The 21,511-nt window shown below is 39.3% G+C and overlaps 1 protein-coding gene across 1 annotated transcript in view; it reads right to left on the minus strand.

Annotated features, from left to right (window-relative positions):
- Nucleotides 1-11,610: 11,610 nt before the first annotated feature.
- The window catches only part of LOC130927852 (gastrula zinc finger protein XlCGF26.1-like), a 56,018-nt gene continuing 46,117 nt past the window's right edge, over nt 11,611-21,511 (minus strand). Inside the window, exons 3-4 of the mRNA XM_057853945.1 lie at nt 21,360-21,511; nt 11,611-14,742 (exon numbers count right to left, since the gene is read on the minus strand). The exon at nt 21,360-21,511 is cut by the window's right edge and continues 247 nt beyond it. Of these exons, the coding sequence (XP_057709928.1) occupies nt 13,115-14,742; nt 21,360-21,511 (1,780 nt within the window). The 3' untranslated portion in view covers nt 11,611-13,114. The remainder of the gene's footprint in view (nt 14,743-21,359) is intronic.

Consider the following 21,511-nt stretch of genomic DNA (forward strand, 5'->3'; position numbering starts at 1 on the left):
GGTAAATTTAATAAACCATTACATAATTTTAAAGGATTCAACAGCGTCCGCTGCAAGGTTAGAAGGCCGTGAACATGACGACTTGGGAGAGGCTGTGAAGCCATGTATATCAGCCAAAATTATTCATTCCACTGACCCATTGTGAGCCGTGCATGTTCCGTTGACGTGCCACTGTGAATGCAAGCGCAGTATTGATAACGAGACAATAATGCTCTACTTTTCCAGCGAGGAGCATGGCCAGAGCGGATTCCCTTGGATATCCCATCCAAGAATGGGCATTCAGCCACAAGGCGGGTCAGCTCATGACATGTCATCCAAGAGTCGGCACTTTTTGCAAGGCGCGTTGGCTCTGCGCCTCCACTCACACAGTCCTGTTCGTTCACTTACTCACTTTGCAGTGAATATGGTTTCATCCTGTCAACATACTCTTTAGGTGTTACAGGAAACACGATAAAAATGATAGCAATAAAACTTGTTATAACTTGGTTGGCCAATTCATATTGGTCATCTTACCACCAGGTGGATCCCAATTGCATCAATTCCTATTACATGACAGTTAATTATCTAATAAAACAGTTACTTTTTACCGTTTCTTTCAACGATATTGAGAACACAATAACAAATGAAATCCCATGATCACTTATAAAATGCGATATGGGCACTGAAAACTAATTTCCCTGAGGGAACTCTCCCAAGGGATAAATAAAGTTTATTGAATTGAATTGAATATCTTGGGATAATGTGCTTGCAAAAGACTTTTTGTCACAACAGACAAGTTTTCTGAGTGAAACACGCGCGGCGCCATCTTGGAAAATTTCTGCTCCGAACCTCCAGTTTAGAAAGAACAACATGAATTGCGGTTGAAGTAAGCAGTGTGTTGACAAAGTTAAAACTGCAAAATCAAACCAGAGAAAATCACGGAATCTCCAAAAATAGATTCAGCACGGCATAGATGAGACTTTCTGTGCTGTGCGTGAACTCCTCTGTAAGTGCCTATATATACAGTTGTGGTCAAAAGTTTACATACACTTGTGAAGAACATAATGTCATGGCTCTCTTGAGTTTCCAGTTATTACTACAACTCTGATTTTTCTCCAATAGAGTGATTGGAACAGATACTTCTTTGTCACAAAAAACTTTCATGAAGTTTGGTTCTTTTATGACTTTATTATGGGTTAACAGAAAAAGTGATCAAATCTGCTGGGTCAAAAATATACATAGAGCAACACGAATTAGCAATTTTGACTTCTCTGAGGCCATTTAAATAGGGCTCATTGGATGCAAACGCCCACAAACGCTACAATGGGAAAGTCAAAGGAGCTCAGCATGGATCTGAAAAAGCGAATCATTGACTTGAACAAGTCAGGAAAGTCACTTGGAGCCATTTCAAAGCAGCTGCAGGTCCCAAGAGCAACAGTGCAAACAATTGTTTGTAAGTATAAAGTGCATGGCACTGTTTTGTCACTGCCACGATCAGGAAGAAAACGCAAGCTATCACCTGCTGCTGAGAGAAAATTGGTCTGGAGGGTGATGATTCAACCGAAAATCACCAAAAAGCAGACCTGCCAAGAATTAGAAGCTGCTGGAACACAGGTGTCAGTGTCCACAGTCAAGCGTGTTTTGCATCTCCATGGACTGAGAGGCTGCCGTGCAAGAAGGAAGCCCTTGCTCCAAAAGCGGCACCTTAAGGCTCGACTGAAGTTTGCTGCTGATCACATGGACAAAGATAAGACCTTCTGGAGGAAAGTTCTGTGGTCAGACAAAACAAAAATCGAGCTGTTTGGCCACAATGCCCAGAAATATGTTTGGAAGAGAAAAGGTGAGGCCTTTAACCCCAAGTACACCATGCCTACCGTCAAGCACGGTGGTGGTAGTATTATGCTGTGGGGCTGTTTTTCTGCCAATGGAACTGGTGCTTTACAGAGAGTAAATGGGATAATGAAGAAGGAGGATTACCTTCAAATTCTTCAAGATAACCTAACGTCATCAGCCCGAAGATTGGGTCTTGGGCGCAGTTGGGTGTTCCAACAGGACAATGAGCCCAAACACACATCAAAAGTGGTAATGGAATGGCTAAATCAGGCTAGAATTAAGGTTTTCGAATGGCCTTCCCAAAGTCCCATTGAGAACTTGTGGACAATGCTGAAGAAACAAGTCCATGTCAGAAAGCCATCAAATTTAACTGAACTGCACCAATTCTGTCAAGAGGAGTGGTCAAAGATTCAACCAGAAGCTTGTGGATGGCTCCCAAAAGCGCCTAATTGAAGTGAAAATGGCCAAGGGACATGTTACCAAATATTAGCGCTGCTGTATGTATATTTTTGACCCAGCAGATTTGATCACTTTTTTCTGTTCACCCATAATAAAGTCATAAAAGAGCCAAACTTCATGAATGTTTTTTGTGACAAAGAAGTATCTGTTCCAATCACTATCAGAGAAAAATCAGAGTTGTAGAAATAACTGGAAACTCAAGAGAGCCATGACAATATGTTCTTCACAAGTGTATGTAAACTTTTGACCACAACTGTATGGTTTGAAGTGGAATGATTTGAACAGTGTTCAGCTTCAAAGCGCCAGTGTGGATCTACCTCGCCATACGCCTTAAATGAAACCAGCTGCAGACAAGAAGTTAAGGATGTGATATAAAAGGATATACCTAAAAGATTCTAAGAGTAGTTTTATGAGGCCATACTTTTTGCTTTTACTTGAGTAGATTTGTGAAGAAGAAATGCTACTCTTACGCCGCTACTTTGGACTACACTAGTCGTTACATTTTTCCTCTATATTTTCCATCTTTATTTTTCTATTTTTTTTTTGCCAGAGACCCCAACAGTGCAGGCTCAACCAGTTTCACCAATGAGATGTCGAAACAATAATCATATGACTCCATTATACCAGTCAGACTCAAGCTTGCTGTAACATATTTATGTCACACTGCTGTTGCCATAGTGTGCACTTCCTGTGGGTGTGGTATAACAGTATAAAAGGAATCTCTGTGATGTGTCAGTGCCACATAAGCGGAGAAGCACGCTGAATAAAGAAGTGTTGTTCAGTTCAAGTCTCGGCCTGACATGTACTTAGATGAAGGAAGTACATAACACTTGCCGTTCTATGATCACGCCGGCGTTTTCAATCTTGTGGTGCCTTTAAAGCACCATTAAAAAAAAATAAGTATTTGACATAGAGCAACATGACTCGACAGCGCAGATTTTAATCTCTCTCCCAGTTTTTATTTGGCACCGATTGACCACGGAAAACCGGAGATATGATCATTTTAGTTTCTTAATAACATTTCCTGAGCAAAACATGGGCAGCGCCATCTTGGAAAATTTCTGCTCTGAACGTCCGGTTGAGAAAGAACAACACGAATTGCGTTTGAAGTGTGAAGTGTGTTGACAAAGTTAAAACTGCAAAATCAAAGCAGAGAAACCAATGGAATCTCCAAAAATGGACAATGCACAATGTAGATGAGACTCAGAGACTTTCTGTGCTGTCCTGGAAAATATATGGTTGAAAATGGAATGTTTTTATCAGCAACCAGTTAGTAACTACAATGTGCCAGTGTGGATCTACCTCGCCATACGCCTTAAATTGAAACCAGCTGCAGACAAGAAGTTAAGGATATGATTTAAACCTAAGGATATACCTAAAAGATTGTATGATTGTTCTTATCACTTCGTTGATCGTTCGTGGACAAAATTATAACAACCTGTCAGCCTGTGTTGACGTGAGGTGAAGATTGATACGTCGGTCACTTGAATGATCAAAATGAGGTGAAATTACAAATAATATTACATTTGCTGAATGCTGAAGGGCTGACATTTGTTGCAACAAGGAAATACTACAAGGTATGTACATATCAACAAAAATTGTATGTCATTCCTTTTTATTGCAGATATTGATTGCAAGAAAACATTTGGGACAACATGATTCCATTTCTTGTTTTATTTAAAATGATTGGTGCATGTCCAAAACAGGTCAACAAATCAGAATTTATAAAATTATTAGAAAAATAGCATACGAGAATGTGATATTGGACAGTAGAACTCCGGAGCGGCTTGAAAGCCTCGCCAAACTTTCACTCGACATTACGCAGAACCCAGGCGGCCTCCAGACGAGCTTTCTCCCACTGTCCTCGGTAATTCAAGCTCCAATTGTGTATCTTAAAGTTGCAGCAGTTAAAAAGCTAATAGTTTGATCTCTGCATCGAGCTGACAGTTCGCCGCGAGCCAAAACACTGTCTCCCAGCCCCAGTCTCTCGGCCGCCCCCGGCTAGAACGCACCTAGTCTAGATATATGTCCATCAACATACAGTAAGTGTTGTCATGAGGCACATTAACTTGTCTTCCCTTGCTTAACAGCATTTTCCACCTGTAAACAATTATGCGTTGACATAATTGTGCCATCTACACGTACTGATTAGCAACAGGCTAGCAGCCACAGCAGTACAGAAGAGTGTAGGAAATAAAATTAAAGATAATCATGATTACAATCATTGTAATCACAATGTCAAAGGCAACAAGTCATTTTATGCACAAGATTTTAGCTTTAGTATTTTTTGAGCACCGGACACATGAAAATGCAGGGATAGGAAAAACAAAACTTCAATAACACAGCGGCAACATGGCTACAAAAACACCTGGTCTTTGTGGTGGCCCGAGCTTGGTTCCACACTTGCCTTCATGAAAATGTTGTCCTCCACTGTTGTGATGATGGCAGATGGATTAATGATTTCCAAATTGTTTTTGGATTGAATGATTTTGATGAGTAACGTTACTCCAGCTCCAATGTTGTTTTGGATGGAGATATTGTAAAACAGAAGTTGTGAGCAGAAATGCGGAAGTAAAGCAGAAGTACCTCGGAAACATTTCTATAACCACATTTGTCTGTTTCTACATATATAGTGTCTGAATAATGCGTGAATCAACACAAAATCATATATACTTATCTCACTTGTTTCAATATTTTAGTTGTAAAAAAATCCATATGTAAAATAAAAATGATGAATGAAGCCCATTTGTAAAAAAAAAAAAAAAAAAAAAAAAAAAAAACTATGTTTTTAGCAATAACTGACCTCTTGTTGGACTAAAAAAATGTTCTTTTGAGTTGAACTGATAACACAAGTCCACCAAAGAACACACAATAAAAACTATTGTTACACTACTGTGTAACAACATTTATTAACAGTCGTTAAATTCATTATTTCATAATAATAATAAAAAAATATATATATATTAATAATTATTACATAATCATAATTGGACCCACATAGCCCCCCCATGATTTAGCCATGTTAAACATAGCATGTCTAAATCACCACATACCGGTAATATGTTTTTACACCATTAGTTCACAGATTTCTAAAAAAAAAAAAAAAAAAATTAAATTACAATTAAAAGATTAACATCTTCAATTTGCTTCAAACAGGATTTTAAAATCAATAGACCAATCAAAATCATAAAAACAATAATTTCGCAGTTCAAGTGGACCATTCCACGAGGGGCATTCAAAAAGTAATGCACTCAAGTGTGTTGCTTGTACAGGATTTTACCAATCTTGTTTATATTTGGCACAAACATTATAGGACACACCTTTTTGCGATTGTTATATGTGTTTTTCTTATTTTCAGATTTTTAAAGCTTAAACTAGCTTCCAAAATGGCTGCCCCTCTTGAAGCTCATCAGAAACAAAGAGCTGTAATCGAATTCCTTGTTGCAGAGGGAGAAACCCCTCTGAGGATTCACAACCGGCTGGAAAATGTCTACAAGGATGATACCATAGACTATAGTACTGTAAAAAGATGGGTACAGCGATTTAAAAAGAGTACTGAAGACCATGAAGCAGATCAATGGAATGGTGTCACCCAAACTCACAAAGGACCAAAAAGTTCAAGGCCCAAAATTCAGCTGGCAAAATTATGGCCACCGTTTTTGGGATTCTCAGGGTGAAATCCTTGTGGATTTTTTGCCGAAGGGGGAAACCATTAACTCTGAGGTATACATTGAGACTCTTAGGAAGCTCAAAGCAAGAATTTGACGTGTTCGGCCCAACTTGCACATGGCAAATGTGCTCCTCCAGCATGACAATGCACGTCCTCACACAAGCATCAGGACCATGGAAGTTATCACTTCATTTGGATGGACTGTGATTCCACATCCGCCATATTAGACTACCATCTCTTTGGTCCAATAAAAGAAGGACTGCGGGGCAACCAACATGGCAATGACGATTAAGTGAAAACTGCTGTCAAGAACTGGCTTAGAGATCAACCGGCTGAGTTCTACAACACTGGTATACATGCCCTCTTTCATAGGTGGATTGTAGCTCTTGAGAGAGGTGGAGACTATGTGGAGAAGTAAAAATGTAATCCTCACACTTGTACCTGTCTTTTGATGTATAATAAATGTTGCTATTATAATTTGTTTGTACATAATAAAGTTGGGTGCATTGCTTTTTGAATACTACTGACTACTGAATACTGAATAATAAAAGTGAATTTCCTTTGAAATTTGTCCATCACCAACAATAAAACTTACACATAAAATAATAACACTTTCTTTCATTACACAGTATTTATAAATTATGGACCCATTCCTTTGATCATTAACTAAATGTTAGCTGCAAAAACAATTCAATGTTGATGTCATTTAATAGGTGCCCGGCCCACTTAGGTACCTGCAAATCAAATAATCTTAACTCAAAAACTAAAAAAACAAAAACAAAATTAAGTTCTGTAAAAGTGCAAAAGAAAGTATGAAATGGAAGTAGCTTATTTATCCAAAACAACATTATTCAAAATGTTCTGGGAAGACAAAAATTGAAAATTGTAAACTATTAATTTGGAAATTGTGACCAACATTTTTAAAGAAAAATAACCTTTTTCTCCAAATTTCAATATATTTGTTAAAATTTTCTTAAAATGTTACAAAAATTCATAAAACTTGCAATACCCCGTATAGTGACACCTCAACACAAGAGCCAACTCAATGAACCAAAGAGCATTACAAACTAAACTGAGCATTTGGCATTACAGTTTTCCCAGTACAATTCCGATTGGCGTAATGCCAGTAAGTGCCTCCCTCTCAGCGAGGTGATAAAACAAAGGTACTCTTAAAGTTTTGTTTTGGGATACTGTAGACCCCACTCACCAACGTCACACAATGACGTGTTGCTGTATTGTGCCGCCATATTGTCCGTATACTCAATGGTCTCAATTTATTGTGCAATTTATAGTGCAATTCATGGAAGCCGCGGTGCTTTCAGACGCTGTAAACTCATTGGATGTGTTGCATAAAAGGCGTTATGTGGAAAAGCTTAGGTCGATCCATTCGCCAGATCTATATTTGATGCCTAAATCGATATTTTTCGACCCGCTGTCTTCGCCGTCTCTGCCTGACATTTGCTACCCAGATATCTACAACTATCTTGTCCACAGAAACTCAGCCTATTCTCACGAAACTTTGAAAAACTTTAAGAGCAGCACTCTAAGCAACATTACTCCGTGTGACCCTTTATTTCCAATTTTCTAAAATGGCGACAATCAATTAAAAAAAAAGTTGACTGCGATGGCTGACGCTTCAAGGATAGGTGGATATTGGACTATTTCTTCAATAAACTACGCAACAACTGTGTCTGCCTCATTTGCAAAGAGACAGTCGCTGTTTTCAAAGAGTTCGATGTGACGCTATATTACCAAACAAGACACGCTGACATGTACGGCAACATTACAGGGAAGATACGCAGCGAAAAATTAAAGCAACTTGAAGCTAGTTTAATATCGCAAGAGCCCGAGTGTCGAAAGAGAATACCACAAAGGTGAGATTGTTGAAATTATGAATTAAAAAATAATAATAAAGCAAAAGTGACACACAGAAGGGCTTGCTAAAATTTGTTTAAATATATTGTTCTACGTAAATCAGCCAAGGTCGCCCCCCCCCCACCCCACCATTTTTACCACACCAAATCTGGCCCCCTTTGCAAAAAGTTTGGACACCCGTTTAACTGATGATCCGTAAACGAGGCCAGCTTCTTTTCACTTTGGAACAAGATTAAATATTATTCAAAAAATAATGATGGTGGAAGAAATAAGCATCTTGAATTAGAAACTATGTTGTCGGCGATTAGCCTCGCAATGATCTTAATTGTGGTTGTCAGCCCAAAACCCTCTAAATATATATTAAATGCATCTTACCAGATATAAAATGACTACTACATAATCTGCGGTGATCGTTTGGTGCCCATTTTTCTCGTCGAATTGCAGCAGTCCATCTCGCTCTCCTCTCCGGGTCTCTCGGAATACGGTAGAACTTCAAGTCTCTCCGTCTATCTTCTCTGTTACTGCAACCAACCACGACACACGCCTTCACCATTTTGATTATTAATTTTAACGAGCAGAAAAACACGCCATAATAAGAGGAATTTACGTAGCGGTAATGCGTAAACTGACGGACAATATGGCGCGGAGGAGTGGTTGTGACGTTATGTGAGTGGGGTCTGTATATAGACCCCACTCACATGACGTCACGACTCCGCCCCCCTGACTGTTGCTGCCATATTGTCCGTCAGCTCATCGTGTTTACATATTACCGCTACGTACATTCCTCCTATTACTGCGTGTTTTTCTGCTTGTCTAAGGAATCACCGCCTTGTAAACGAACCCAAAAACCTTCCCTACAATCGTTAACATTTATTAATCAAAATGGTGAAGGCATGTGTGGCGGTTGGTTGCAGTAACAGAGTAGGTAAACGGTCATTTTAGTAGTTGCTGTGTGCCCATTGTTAAAAGGGCAAATCTCGAAAGCAGCACAGTTTGTTTATCCCGGTCCATGATGCGTTTGTGTCAGACCCGGCTGCAGAAAGAAATTACAGGGGGGGCATTACATTTTTTTGGGGGGGCACACTTCTTCAATGTAAATTTAGCCGTAACAGTGGCGTTTTTACCCGTTATATTTTCTGATGATAGTGTCAGTCTATGAAACTGCAGGAGGTGGCAGTGCTATCCCTTCATGTTGACTTTCGGCCGCGTCTTTGTCATGGCTTGAGTTCGTCTTTAGTTTCTTGAAAAAAACACGGATGTCCATTCCAATTTGAATTAGCAACAGAGGAGCCGCTCAATCGCCATTTCTGTAACCGGAGCAATCCCTATCCAATCGCAATACACAATGGCCTGCTACTCAGCCTGCCCCCCTTATCTGTGATTGGCTAGAAATTGCCTACATTTGCTGCTCTGATTGGTTGAACTGAATGACAACAGATCAAGATAGGATGACTAGAGTAGTGTTTTTCAACCTTTTCTGAGTCACGGGACGTTTTTACGTTGGAAAAAATCTCGCGGCACACCACACCAAAATGTTCCAAAATTACTTTCTGTATAGAATATTTAATTATAAAATAATTTCTCAGTATTTATACTTACTCAATGTGAAACGTTTAGCAATTAGGCTTGAAAAACTATCAGACAGGGGACTTGAGCAATGCATTTAAGCACATCAGGGCTGGTCGTCTCGCTGACAATGCCTTTGCAGACAGGTAGTATTAACGTCTCTGCCACAGTTTGGGACTTTTGGGATTTAGCAACAAAATAACGGGCTTTCAGGGCGTTCTTATTTACCTTTGTAGTTTTTCTCAAAAAAGTTGCCCATTTCTCTGTGTTTTCATAAAGGCGCACAAAATAATCCATCGACTTGTTCTGAAGCGACGGGCGTTCATTTGGAGATGACGTTTAAGCTTGTATGGCGCCATGGCGCTAGATATTCGCTCATGTTGTGTTCAAGAACTGCTCGGATTTCTGGGCATCTCCCACCTAACAGTCCTCGATAATGTGTTGGAATAAAAAAAAAGAGGGAGGATTAACGGTCGTCACATATGGATAAAATGGAAAGGATACTTTTGTATATATCGACACTTGACGACTCAAATAATGAACAGTAGAAGTGCTGGGGTCCACATTGTTACGGAGAGCAAGGTGGCTCATGCCTAGAAATCCGAGCAGTTCATGAACGCAACACGACTCATCTGCACACAACCGAGAACTTTTCCCCCATTCCTTCCTTCTACTGCAACTTTGCCCGACGATGTTAAAAAAAAGCGACATTGGATAATTTCTCGCGGCACACCTGACGATCTCTCACGGCGGCGGCACAATTGGTTGAAAAACACTGGAATATAGGGTTCATTATCCCCTTGTGTGTGTTTTTGTGGAAGATTAAAAAAAAAAAAAAAAAAAAAAAAAAAAAAAAACACAGTACAGTTTAATCGAGCTAGGGCGGGCACAGCCGTCCCTCAGGGCGGGCACGGCCCCCTAATGCCCGCCCATGCCGCCGGGTCTGGTTTGTGTCGACTGCCGTCAGACAGCGGCGAAAACATCAATATGATGCCAACACGATCGTAGACATTAGACGGAGATTACGAAGCTCTTCGCCACGGTCGCGCAGCAAGAAGGTGAGCGCAACAACAGGTGTTGTGCCGAAAAATAGCCGCCCTGCGTGAAATGTTCCCCGCTGACGGGAGCGTACACACGGAAACGACTTTCTTGTACCGTGAATATGTATTATTTTACTCTGCTCGAACTAATAAATGTCATACCTGTATGATTGTCATTGGGATATGGTCGTGAAAACCTGTAGACTAATACATTTCTGTTCAAAGATGGTTATGTGGACTAGTCCACGATTTGTTACTAAAATACAGTACTAATATTTTGTGTAATTTAATAATTTAAAACTGATCTTACAGTCGTAAATCCATTACTGTAATGCGTCCATGAAAAGATTTGATGTTTTCACGTCAATAAAGCGTTATAAATAAGCGCTCCCGTCAGGGAAGACATTTCACGCGGGGCAGCTGTCGATCAAGTTTCATTTTACAATCGTGACAACGGTGACGCTCAGCTGACCAAATGTCGGTTTATATTCGGGCCGGTGCCGATTTTGGGTACCCGACGCCTCATCGTGACATAAACTGGAGTATGATTGGAAATTTTGTGGTCTCACGGGACGGGACCGGAGGAAACATCGGTTTGGGCATCAAATATGGGTCTGGCGACTGGCTCGATCGAAGCTTTTCCAAATAACGGCTTTTATGCAACTCATCCAATGAGTTTACAGCGTCTGAAAGCACCGGGGCTCCCATAATTTGCAAGTGAATCCACCTTTAGAAACTACAATCAATGACAATACGGACACACAATGACGGACAATATGGCGGCACAATACACCGATCACGTGATTGTGTGACGTTGGTGATTGGGGTCTATATTCGGCACGTTTTAGCTGAAAAACAATCAAGCGGCTTATCAATGAGATTGAGGTCTAATGTCTTTAAGTGGCGTCTTAATTGATTTCATTTCCGGCTGTCCGCTATAATCATTTTTAGACACAGTAAACAGTGGTCTTTCCTCATCTCCTACTGTATTAAAAGTCAAAGCCAAAAGGCAAACGGCCCGAAAAAAGCGCATTCTCGGCGGCCGAGGGAGAACCGTAGGTGAGGGCGGTCGTCGTGACGATCCCAATCCGAAAATGGCACTTCTCGGGCAGACACCTGAGAACCGGAGAAGACAGTGGGTCGCTGCGTGAGTCCGGCCGGAAAACGGCTTTCGAAAACGGCGCACAGCTCTTCATATCTCTTTTCTGTCCTCTTGCGTAGTTCAAAAATACTGCGTGCACTATGAAAATGAGAGTGCCACTGCCAACCACTGAGTGGATGTGCAAGTACTCTTTATTCTAGTACGGCAAAAAAAAGATTTTTAAAAAGATATGTTCCCCGAGGTCACATGCGCCACCCCTGGCGCGCCCCACTATTTGAGAAGTACTGGGCTACAGAGAGTAGCCTGGTAGATCATTAGTCTCTAAAGTAGAAGTTAATTCCAGGTTGATATTTACAGCGATGACGCTTTATGTGTGAGGAGATCTTTGTATTAAAATAGACAGATTTTATTCTATTTCATTTGGAAAAACAAAATGCATTACATAAAAAAACAATGTTAAGATAAATAATGTAGCTTCAGGAGGCTTTAACCCTTTAGACTTTACTTCTTTGAGACATTGTTTAAAACGAAATGGAATAAATTATAAATGAAAAATCCCAACTCAATATGAAATTTCATCACTACACATATCTTTAAATCTGTAGGAAGTCTTGAATTTCTTTTAAGGTCTAATTCCAACGTTTCTAAGGTACAAGTTGAATCAGCCAAATTCCACACTCAACTCCTTATGTTATGGACAATGATATATAAACAATTTTTCTCCACAGATATTACATTATGAACAATCAAGCTATACAATATCGAAATAAATCTTTATGTATTGAAAGATGGGTCAAAAACAAAATTTTCTCAGTCAATTATTGAACAATGAAGGTCAACTTTTTACATGTAAAGAATTTTGTTACACCTCGTATTCTATTGTGTTTGATGCAATACCAGAGGGCTCTCGAAGATTATTACAAGATGACAAGCATATATGGCTGTATGCCACAGGCTTCCTCTGGATGGACATCACTTGAAAGATCCACACTTGAACAAGAATCGCTAAAAAACGCTTCCTCCTCCATTGAGCTGAATTCGAAAACCACTAAAATAACTACTCTCGTAAAAGACTCATTTCTCATCATCTACGCTTTGCCAAATCATTGTAAATAGTCGGATCGTCTCAAAATGTGATTTAAAGTGCAATAATAACGCTATTTAAGATTTTTTTTTTTTTTTAATTTTTTTATCGCATCACAGGCACTTTTAAGAGAAAAGAAAGAGTTGAAGAGGCTTATTTATTTTATCTACTGTCCATCATTTATTTAGACTCGTCAAGTGTCACTGTCAATTCTCACTGAAGGTAAAAGAACTATGAATGAACATGTGAGGAAATGTACTAAGCAAAAACAGGTGAAATAACAACAAACATGTCCATATATTAGTTGAATTTTTCTTTTATCCCAGACAAGGCGTTTTATGTTGTTTCATTTATCTGACATGTTTCGGTGACTAGTTCCGCCTTCATCTTCCATCAGCTGATGAATGATGCGTCACACCAACATCAGTGAAACTCTGATGACGGCGGAAGTAGTCGCCGAAACACGTCAGGTAAATAATACAACCTCACTCATTGTCAAAAAACAGTCATTGGCCACTGCTTCTCACACCAATACACACGTGTCTCTTAATCTGATCCTTGCGAACGAATTTTTGACCACAAACTGAGCAGGAAAAAGGTTTTTCGCCAGTGTGGGTTCTTGTGTGTTCTTTTAAGTGTTGCTTCCGAGTGAATCGTTGACCACAAACTGAGCAGGAAAAACGTTTTTCACCAGTGTGAGTTCTTGTATGTTCTTTTAAGGCACTCTTATAACTGAACACTTGCCCACAATCTGAGCAGGAAAAAGGCTTTTGGCCATTGTGGGTTGTTGTGTGTCTGTCTAAGTTGCTCTTCTGTGTGAATCTTTTTCCACAAACTGAGCAGGAAAAAGGCTTTTCACCTGTGTGAGTTCTTGTGTGACTTTTTAAGGCGTTCTTGTGAGAGAATTTTTTACCACAATCTGAGCAGGAATAAGGTTTTTCACCAGTGTGGGTTCTTGTGTGTGTGTTTAAGTCACTCTTGTTAGTGAATCTTTTTCCACAAACTGAGCAGGAAAAAGGTTTTTCGCCAGTGTGGGTTCTTGTGTGTACTTTTAAGGCACTCTTATGACTGAATCCTTGACCACAATCTGAGCAGGAAAAAGGTTTTTCATCAGTGTGGGTTCGTTCGTGACTTTTTAAGTTTTGCTTCTGAGCGAATCCTTGACCACAAACTGAGCAGGCAAAAGGTTTTTCGCCAGTATGGGTTCTTGTGTGTCGTTTCAAGGTGAGCTTGTCACGGAATCTTTGACCACAAACTGAGCAGGAATAAGGTTTTTCACCAGTGTGGGTTGTTGTGTGTACTTTTAAGCCACTCTTATGACTGAATCCTTGACCACAAACTGAGCAGGAAAAAGGTTTTTCACCAGTGTGGATTCTTAGGTGTTTGTTGAAGCTGCTCTTTTGACTTAATCTTTGGCCACAAATTGAGCAGGAAAAAGGTTTTTCACCAGTATGGGTTCTTGTGTGTTTTGTTAAGTATTCCTTCTGGGCGAATCTTTTACCACAAACTAAGCAGGAAAAAGGTTTTTCCCCGGTGTGCGTTCTTATGTGTATTTGTAAGGTATGCTTTGCAGCAAAACCTCGACCACAAGCTGAGCAGGCAAAAGGTTTTTCGCCAGTGTGGGTCCTTGTGTGTCGTTTCAAGGTGAGCTTGTCACTGAATCTTTGACCACAAACTGAGCAGGAAAAAGGTTTTTCACCAGTGTGAGTTCTTGTGTGTCCCTTTAAGTGGTGAAGTTGAGTGAATCCTCTACCACAAACTGAGCAGACAAGTGGATTTTCACCAGTGTGGCTCCTCACATGCATACGACAAGTATAGTTATTAGCAAAGGTTTTCCCACGTTGAGATTTCTTCTGATCATCATCTTTGTAAGGTGAGTGTGACGTGGCGCCATTTCTATCTGATGGTGCGATGAAAATGTGTGCTTGCGATCCTTCTGTTGAGCTGCTGCTTGGAGGCTCCGTCCCTCTGCTGGCCTCACTCGGACCATCCTCGCTATTCAAGGGCTCACCAGTCGACACGGTGATATCGCCCTCCTCTTTAATGTATGGCAGCTCTCCCTCCTCCTTTTTGATTGGAAGTTGTACTTCTCTCTTTAGCTGTTGAGCGTCAGGACCAAGATATTTGCTTAAACCTGCAAGACACAAGAAGACAAATGATATATTTTATGGACCGTCTATCCAGCTACTAGGCCGTGAGGTTAGACTGGCTGAGTATGTACGCCTGCGTACAAGATGCATTCTGGGCTGTCATTCCCATGACAATGATACACCGATTAGCTGTTAGTCATCGTGCATTGACACGCCCTCATCCTTCAGGTGCAAGCAGTGGCAATTTTATTTATTATTATTTACTGATTAGAACAAAAAAATCAAAGTTACAATTTTAATCATGACAAGTATTTTTTTCACCAAATACTTTTTTACTTGTACACGAGTACATTTTTTTACATGATTATTTTACTTGATTAATATTATTTTTGAAGTAACGCTACTCTTACTTGAGTCAATTTTTTGTGTACTCTACCCTCCTCTGTTGAAAAGGAAGTGACTCAACATTGTCCCCAAAAGAAGTATAAATAATAGGGCTGTCAAACGATTAAAATTTTTAATCGAGTTAATTACAGCTTAAAAATTAATTAATCGTAATTAATCACAAGTAATTGCAATTCAAACCATCTATAAAATATGCCATATTTTTCTGTAAATGACTGTTGGAATGGAAAGAAAAGACACAAGATGGATATATACATTCAACATACAGTACATAAGGACTGTATTTGTTTATTATAACAATAAATCAACAAGATGGCATTAACATTATTAACATTCTATTAAAGCGATCCATGAATAAAAAGACTTGTAGTTCTTAAAAGAAAAATGTTAGTACAATTTATAGAAATTTTATTTTAAAACCCCTCTTAATGTTTTCGTTTTAATGAAATTTGTAAAATTTTCAATCAAAAAATAAACTAGTAGCCCGCCATTGTTGATGTCATTAATTACTTAATGCTCATGGGTGCTGAAGCCTATAAAATCAGTCGCACCCAAGCGCCAGCAGAGGGCGGCAAAACTCCATAAAACACAATTAACAAGTGAGCGTTTCATTGTACTGTCATTTAAATCTGAGTGGGCCATCTGCGTTAATTGCGTCAAATATTTAATTTTAAAAAATAATTAACGCCCGTTAACGCGATAATTTTGACAGTTTTAATAAATAATAAATAAAATAAATCCAGGGTTTCCCCTAGGATTTTTTTTTAGGTTTCCCTTCGTAATAATAGGGCTTTTTCTCGTGGCAATGGTACGACTTACATGTCGTAGTCCTTTTTTTCCCCGTTATTTGGCCTTAATTTGGACTGAGCCCGAGGACAAGCTAAAAGTGTTGAAATCCATCTCCAACTTTAAAACGATGCTAAAAGTATTCTGATCAGTAAATATACAAATTCCAACAAATTGAGATTATAAATTCTCCTCCTCTAGGGAAGTATGTGTGTGTGTGTGTGTGTGTGTATCGTGTTTAATGTTATCGTTTGTCTATATGTTATTGTATAAGGATACTATAATATGCGATAATTCACCCTTTCTGCTCTTATAATTTTTTAAATAATGGTCTTAATGTACGCAGGCTCCTGGCTATAAGCTTTGAGTAGCTTCTTAAGGAGACCTGACTCACACATGATCCTAGCTCAGCATTATGAGATGATGTACACTTTGTGAATATGAATCTGTGTGTAAATAAATTGAAATTGAAATTATTAGCACTACATTACCACAACAATAATAGTCCTTCTGTTAACGGACCCATTTCAAGGAGTAGGGGGAAATTCTAATACCCGTGTCAAGAGTTTTTCCGAGTTACGGTTTTTGTTGTTGTTCGTGAAGTACATTTCCACATTAACGAACGTTGAGGTACCACTTAGCTTAGCAAGGAGAGGTATCAGAGTCATTTTTCGAGTGTCCCAGAGCTCGTGAAACTTGGGGAAAAAAAAGCGCATTCATCAACGTTTCGTCAGCCATGATTACGTATCCGTCCTCAGAAACAGCCTGATAGCACAAATATAAGTACGCCTGGCCTTCTGCTGTTGGATGAATTGTTGACGTAAGCGCGGGGGAGCAAAGCTCCATTTTTGGCCACCCCTCTCGGCGCAACTTCATTTACACTTGCTGTTCCGTCCAAGACGCCCGTCCACCACTCACTCTTGTGTCCGATCAAAAATACTGTAATGCCCCTAATGAGGGAAAGAAGGAGAGGAGTCGGTATTGGCTTACCCACTTTATTGTGGCAACAATAATAAAGAAAAACCATAACAAAATAACAGCGGGCTGCCGCGACATGCGATCGCTATCTCGCCCATTCTCCCAACTCGCTTGCCCATACGTCACAGCTCCCCAGTCTTAAGGAGGCCGCGCTTTGTTGCAGACATTACAATTTACAATGGCGCTTTGTTACGGACATTACAATATACAATAATTAGGTTGCCACTGAAGCCTTAACTAAAGGATGTCTAAAGGATGTTATTGTTGTAAAGGATGTTGTACTAAGTACTAAAATTCGACATACCTAAGGGGTTGAATAATTTTGTCACTGAAGTAATCACAGAAAGGCCATAAATTGGAATATTCCCAAAAATATTTTTGTTATTTCAGCTGTATTTTTCCATTTGAGATGTCATTATTTGATGTTATAATAAACAAGATGAAAAATGAATGTCAAACTTGCAAAAACACCATCCACTGTGGGGGTTCAATAATTAATTACACAACTGTACATGTAGTAGTATACGATAATATTAATGCTACATATTTTAAATATGGATTTTCTTATTAAGAATTGTTTAGAATCATGTTGGAAAGGTGAAGTCACAGTGTGTTGCCTATATGCACCAGTATGGGAAATCGGTTGACCATTTGGAGTGCGTCAGAATAATTCGCTGCATCTATTTTTTTGTCACAGTTTGGCTCACAAGCTCATTCACTTACACCAGTGGTGTCCAAACTATTCCACATGGGGCCACAGTGGGTGCTGGATTTCATTCCTACCAAAAAAGAGGACATCTTTTCACCAATCTGGTGTCTCACAAGTGTAATCGGTTGATTGCAGTCAGGTGCTGTTTGTTTCAGCACAAACTTCATTGGTTAAACTGTCTGTGCTCGATTGGTAGTAACAAAAACCAGGACCCACAACGGCCCTTGAGGACAGGTTTGAACACCCATGACTTACACAGTCTGGTGTCTTGCGGTACCATTGACACTCGTGAATGCTTTCTGTTACGTTTCTGCCATGGAAATATGTGTCTGTAAGTATTTTATGTTCATTATAACATGAATATGCAGCATATGTATATTTCTGTGGAGAAAAGCTGTATGTACAAAACATCTTAAATTGTTGTTGTGTTATAGAAGCCAGCCTATGCTAAGGCTAGTAGCTCAAGCAATTTGTGCTATCCATATAAACGTTGTGTATACAAGCAATGTTCCCTCTAATTTTTCATGTGTCTGAGTAGACACGCATTCATTTCTGAGGATATTGTGGCTCTGTGTTCTGCCCTGGGTGGGAGGTAATTCGCTCTAGTAAGAGCCCTACCAACTCATTCTGTTGGCCATGATTTGGACACTTTCTTCTTCAGAGGACACATAAGTGGAATCTTATGAGTCAGATTGATCCTGTTCAGTTGGATTTCCAGGTGGACAACTGCCACTCCCACCTGTACAATAGTCTGGGTCCTCATCATCAAAAATTTCGGACACTTGAGCCCAACCCCGTCACTGCCTCTCCACCATCCAACATCTGTAGGACCATTTCAGCTGTAAATCTAGCAGCTATGACATTTTGGCTAGAGAAACACGAGAGTAATGTTTTCAATAGATCAATATGTAGGTGTATAAATAAATACACGGCGAGGTGTCGGGGCAAACTGTCCGTATGTGTGCGTCATGTGTGGTCATTTGTTTGATGCTCCTGCGCATGCGGGCCAGTTTGCTCAGCGCATCTCTGACTGTGAATTAGTGCGCATGTATGATACTTGAACAGGCTCAATGGACAAAGGCAGTCTGAACGGGCCCGCCCAAAAAAAGATATGCCAAAAAATCGGAATTGTGCTTTAGGACCTGCGGTATGAACCTAACCTTAGTTGGCTAGCTAGTTATGAAGTAGGTTAATTTGTTGATAAATAACAATAAAAAGAGTCATAAAAGACACACACACAAAATACTATATGGACATAATACTTACAGTACACGTATCAGCTCTTGTTGTGTAAAATAATCTTCTTAAGGGATGTCACTTTTTACATACCTAGTCTGTGTGCTCCACGGTAAATTTATTCCTGACAGCCAAAGTTAATAGGTATGAAAGATTCCCATTGGATTCCATAGAAAATGCATGTGGGTCATTTTTAACCCACTTGTGGAAGCTTAAGGGAGTACAGTATTACAAAAATGACAATTTCTTCAAATGTTCAAAAAGTTCATCAAAAATTTGAATGGCATTATATCAAAAACAGGTTTTTGGAGGAATACCTGAAATATGAATTGATAACAATTTTTAAATCCGAAGATATTTCAAGAAAAAAACCTCACCGGTAGGCCTGAACGATATTAGAAAAAACTATTGCTGCGATTTTTTTGGGGGTTGCAATATATTGCGATATTATATTGCGATATTAAAAAAAAAATATATATATATATATATATATATATATTTTTTTTTTTTTTGCATTGGAAAAAGATACATATTATAGATATATTAGACATGTTTTTTTCAAAATTTTCCCCCTAAAATATGCTTTAAAAAATGTATATGGCTAACTTTAAAAAATGATTCACTCGCATATTTTAAATTTTTAAACAAATCACGTCACAATGAAAAATATGGCATCTGTAAAAAAGTCACGGATATCTACCACATAACTTTCGCTAAATAATATTTTTTGATACTGTCGCATTTTCCCTGCTATGTTAGATGATAAATAACTTATCCGAAAAAAGAAAAATTGGGGGAAAAAAACTTTTAAAAGGGTAAATATATGAAAAAGAAAATCTCGACCACTCCTTGATGTCTGCGATTTCTGCATTGCGACCCCTGTTAAAGTACCATGTTTCACTCATAAAATAAAATGAAATAATCCAGCTGCGGCCAGTCACAGCTGTGTCTTGACACTCAGTGATACATGCGACATGGAGTTTTTGGATCGAAACAAGATAAGTATAAGATCTCGTTAAAGTCATGGTGTCTGTAATTCTGCTCTCGCATGCTCTCACCCCCAGCTAGGGTTTTGCTGTTTAAAAAACATTTTTTTTAAAAAAATGCCCTCCTGTTAAAAATGTTTCTTCCCCCAGAAAGTTGAGATTTTAAGCTTTCCAATCATGTACCACACGAGCAGCTCATCGAATCATTTTTAAACAAGAATAATGTCCTGTAGTAGAAAAATGCTTTGCTTTATTTAATGCTTCTGTTTATCTACCTTGGCTGCAAAATCACTTCTAGTGTTTATTTCCTTGACACAACACAACAGGTGTACAAAGCATACCCATTCGTCAGAACACCGGCTGTCCCCAACATTTCCACGCACACACATTCATTCCAGCGCACGCTTCCTTCATGCAACACCTTCTTAACAAGTTAAACGACGACTGAAAGATGCGGTGTGACTGAAGTCCCGCCTCTGTGGCAAGATCAAACACAACCATCGTTAACTTTAATAAGCAAGTGCGCAGAGGAACAAAGACCTAGGAGAGGGAGGGAGGGAGGGGGAGAGGGAGGTTGTGTGAGTGTCACTAAAGCGATCAGCTCAGGACAGAGAAAGCATGGAGCAACATATATTTGTGGATTAAAAAAAATAAAACTATCGCACGTCCTTGCGATGGAACTATTGCACATGTGCACATCGCGATGGCGATGTTTAAACGATATATCGTTCAGGCCTACTCACCGGGTCATTTTTGTCCCACTTATTCATCTAAGGGTTAATAAAACATAATGAACAACCACAATGGGAGTACAGTATAACAAGTTCACACATTAAAACTGTTCAGACAATAAGGACTATCAAGATTCCTATTGCAGCTACACTGCAAAAACACACCTCCTTAAAACTAGCTAAATTCCCTTGTTTTCAATGTAAATTTACGAGAAATACAGGAAATTATCAGCCAAATTTTACTCACTTAGATATCCTCAAATAGGCTTATTTTCAGCTACGGTAATTATCTCCACTTTGTTGATTTGGATAAAATTTCTGTTGCAAAACGTGACCTGAAGTGTTTGTTATTTAATATATACCAGTACGGATGTCCAAAACTTGTTTTTAAAATGAGAAACTCGAATTTTACCTCACATGATTTGACCTACTTTTAGGGTGTCAAAATTTCCCTCCTGCTCAGAAAAAAATATATCCTGTATTTTAAATTTTCCAATGATGTACTACACTTGCATGTTGACATTTTTTAAATATGGTTGAATTGGGAGTCTCAGAACGGAACCTCCGTCTCAGAACCGAACCGGTTTGTCTTTCACAAAATCTATGTGCACATGGTTGTTTTGCAGACGATTACACTAGTGTTGCACCTTAAACACGCGCTGATGTGCCAAAGTCAAAATGGGTCAGTCATTTTTTGTAAAACAACAAGGATTGGACACACTATTGCATAAAGACTAAACGGATTGAACGAATGCCACCAAATGACAGTTCTGGCTTCTTCTTCAGACAGAGCCTGGCACTCCCCTCAAGCTGAGTAATGTGATACTCACAGAACAGGGAGTGTGATGTAAAATCGTCACTCTCTGATGGTCGAGCGTTGAGGTTGTCTTCTTGGGATCCTTCTTTTGAACTGCTCTTGCTGCCATTCTGAAGCTCCGTCCCTCTGCTGGCCTCACTCACACCGCCATCTTCACCCTTCAAG

This window comes from Corythoichthys intestinalis, chromosome 13 (genome assembly GCF_030265065.1).
Source record: "Corythoichthys intestinalis isolate RoL2023-P3 chromosome 13, ASM3026506v1, whole genome shotgun sequence".
Lineage (NCBI taxonomy): Eukaryota > Metazoa > Chordata > Actinopteri > Syngnathiformes > Syngnathidae > Corythoichthys > Corythoichthys intestinalis.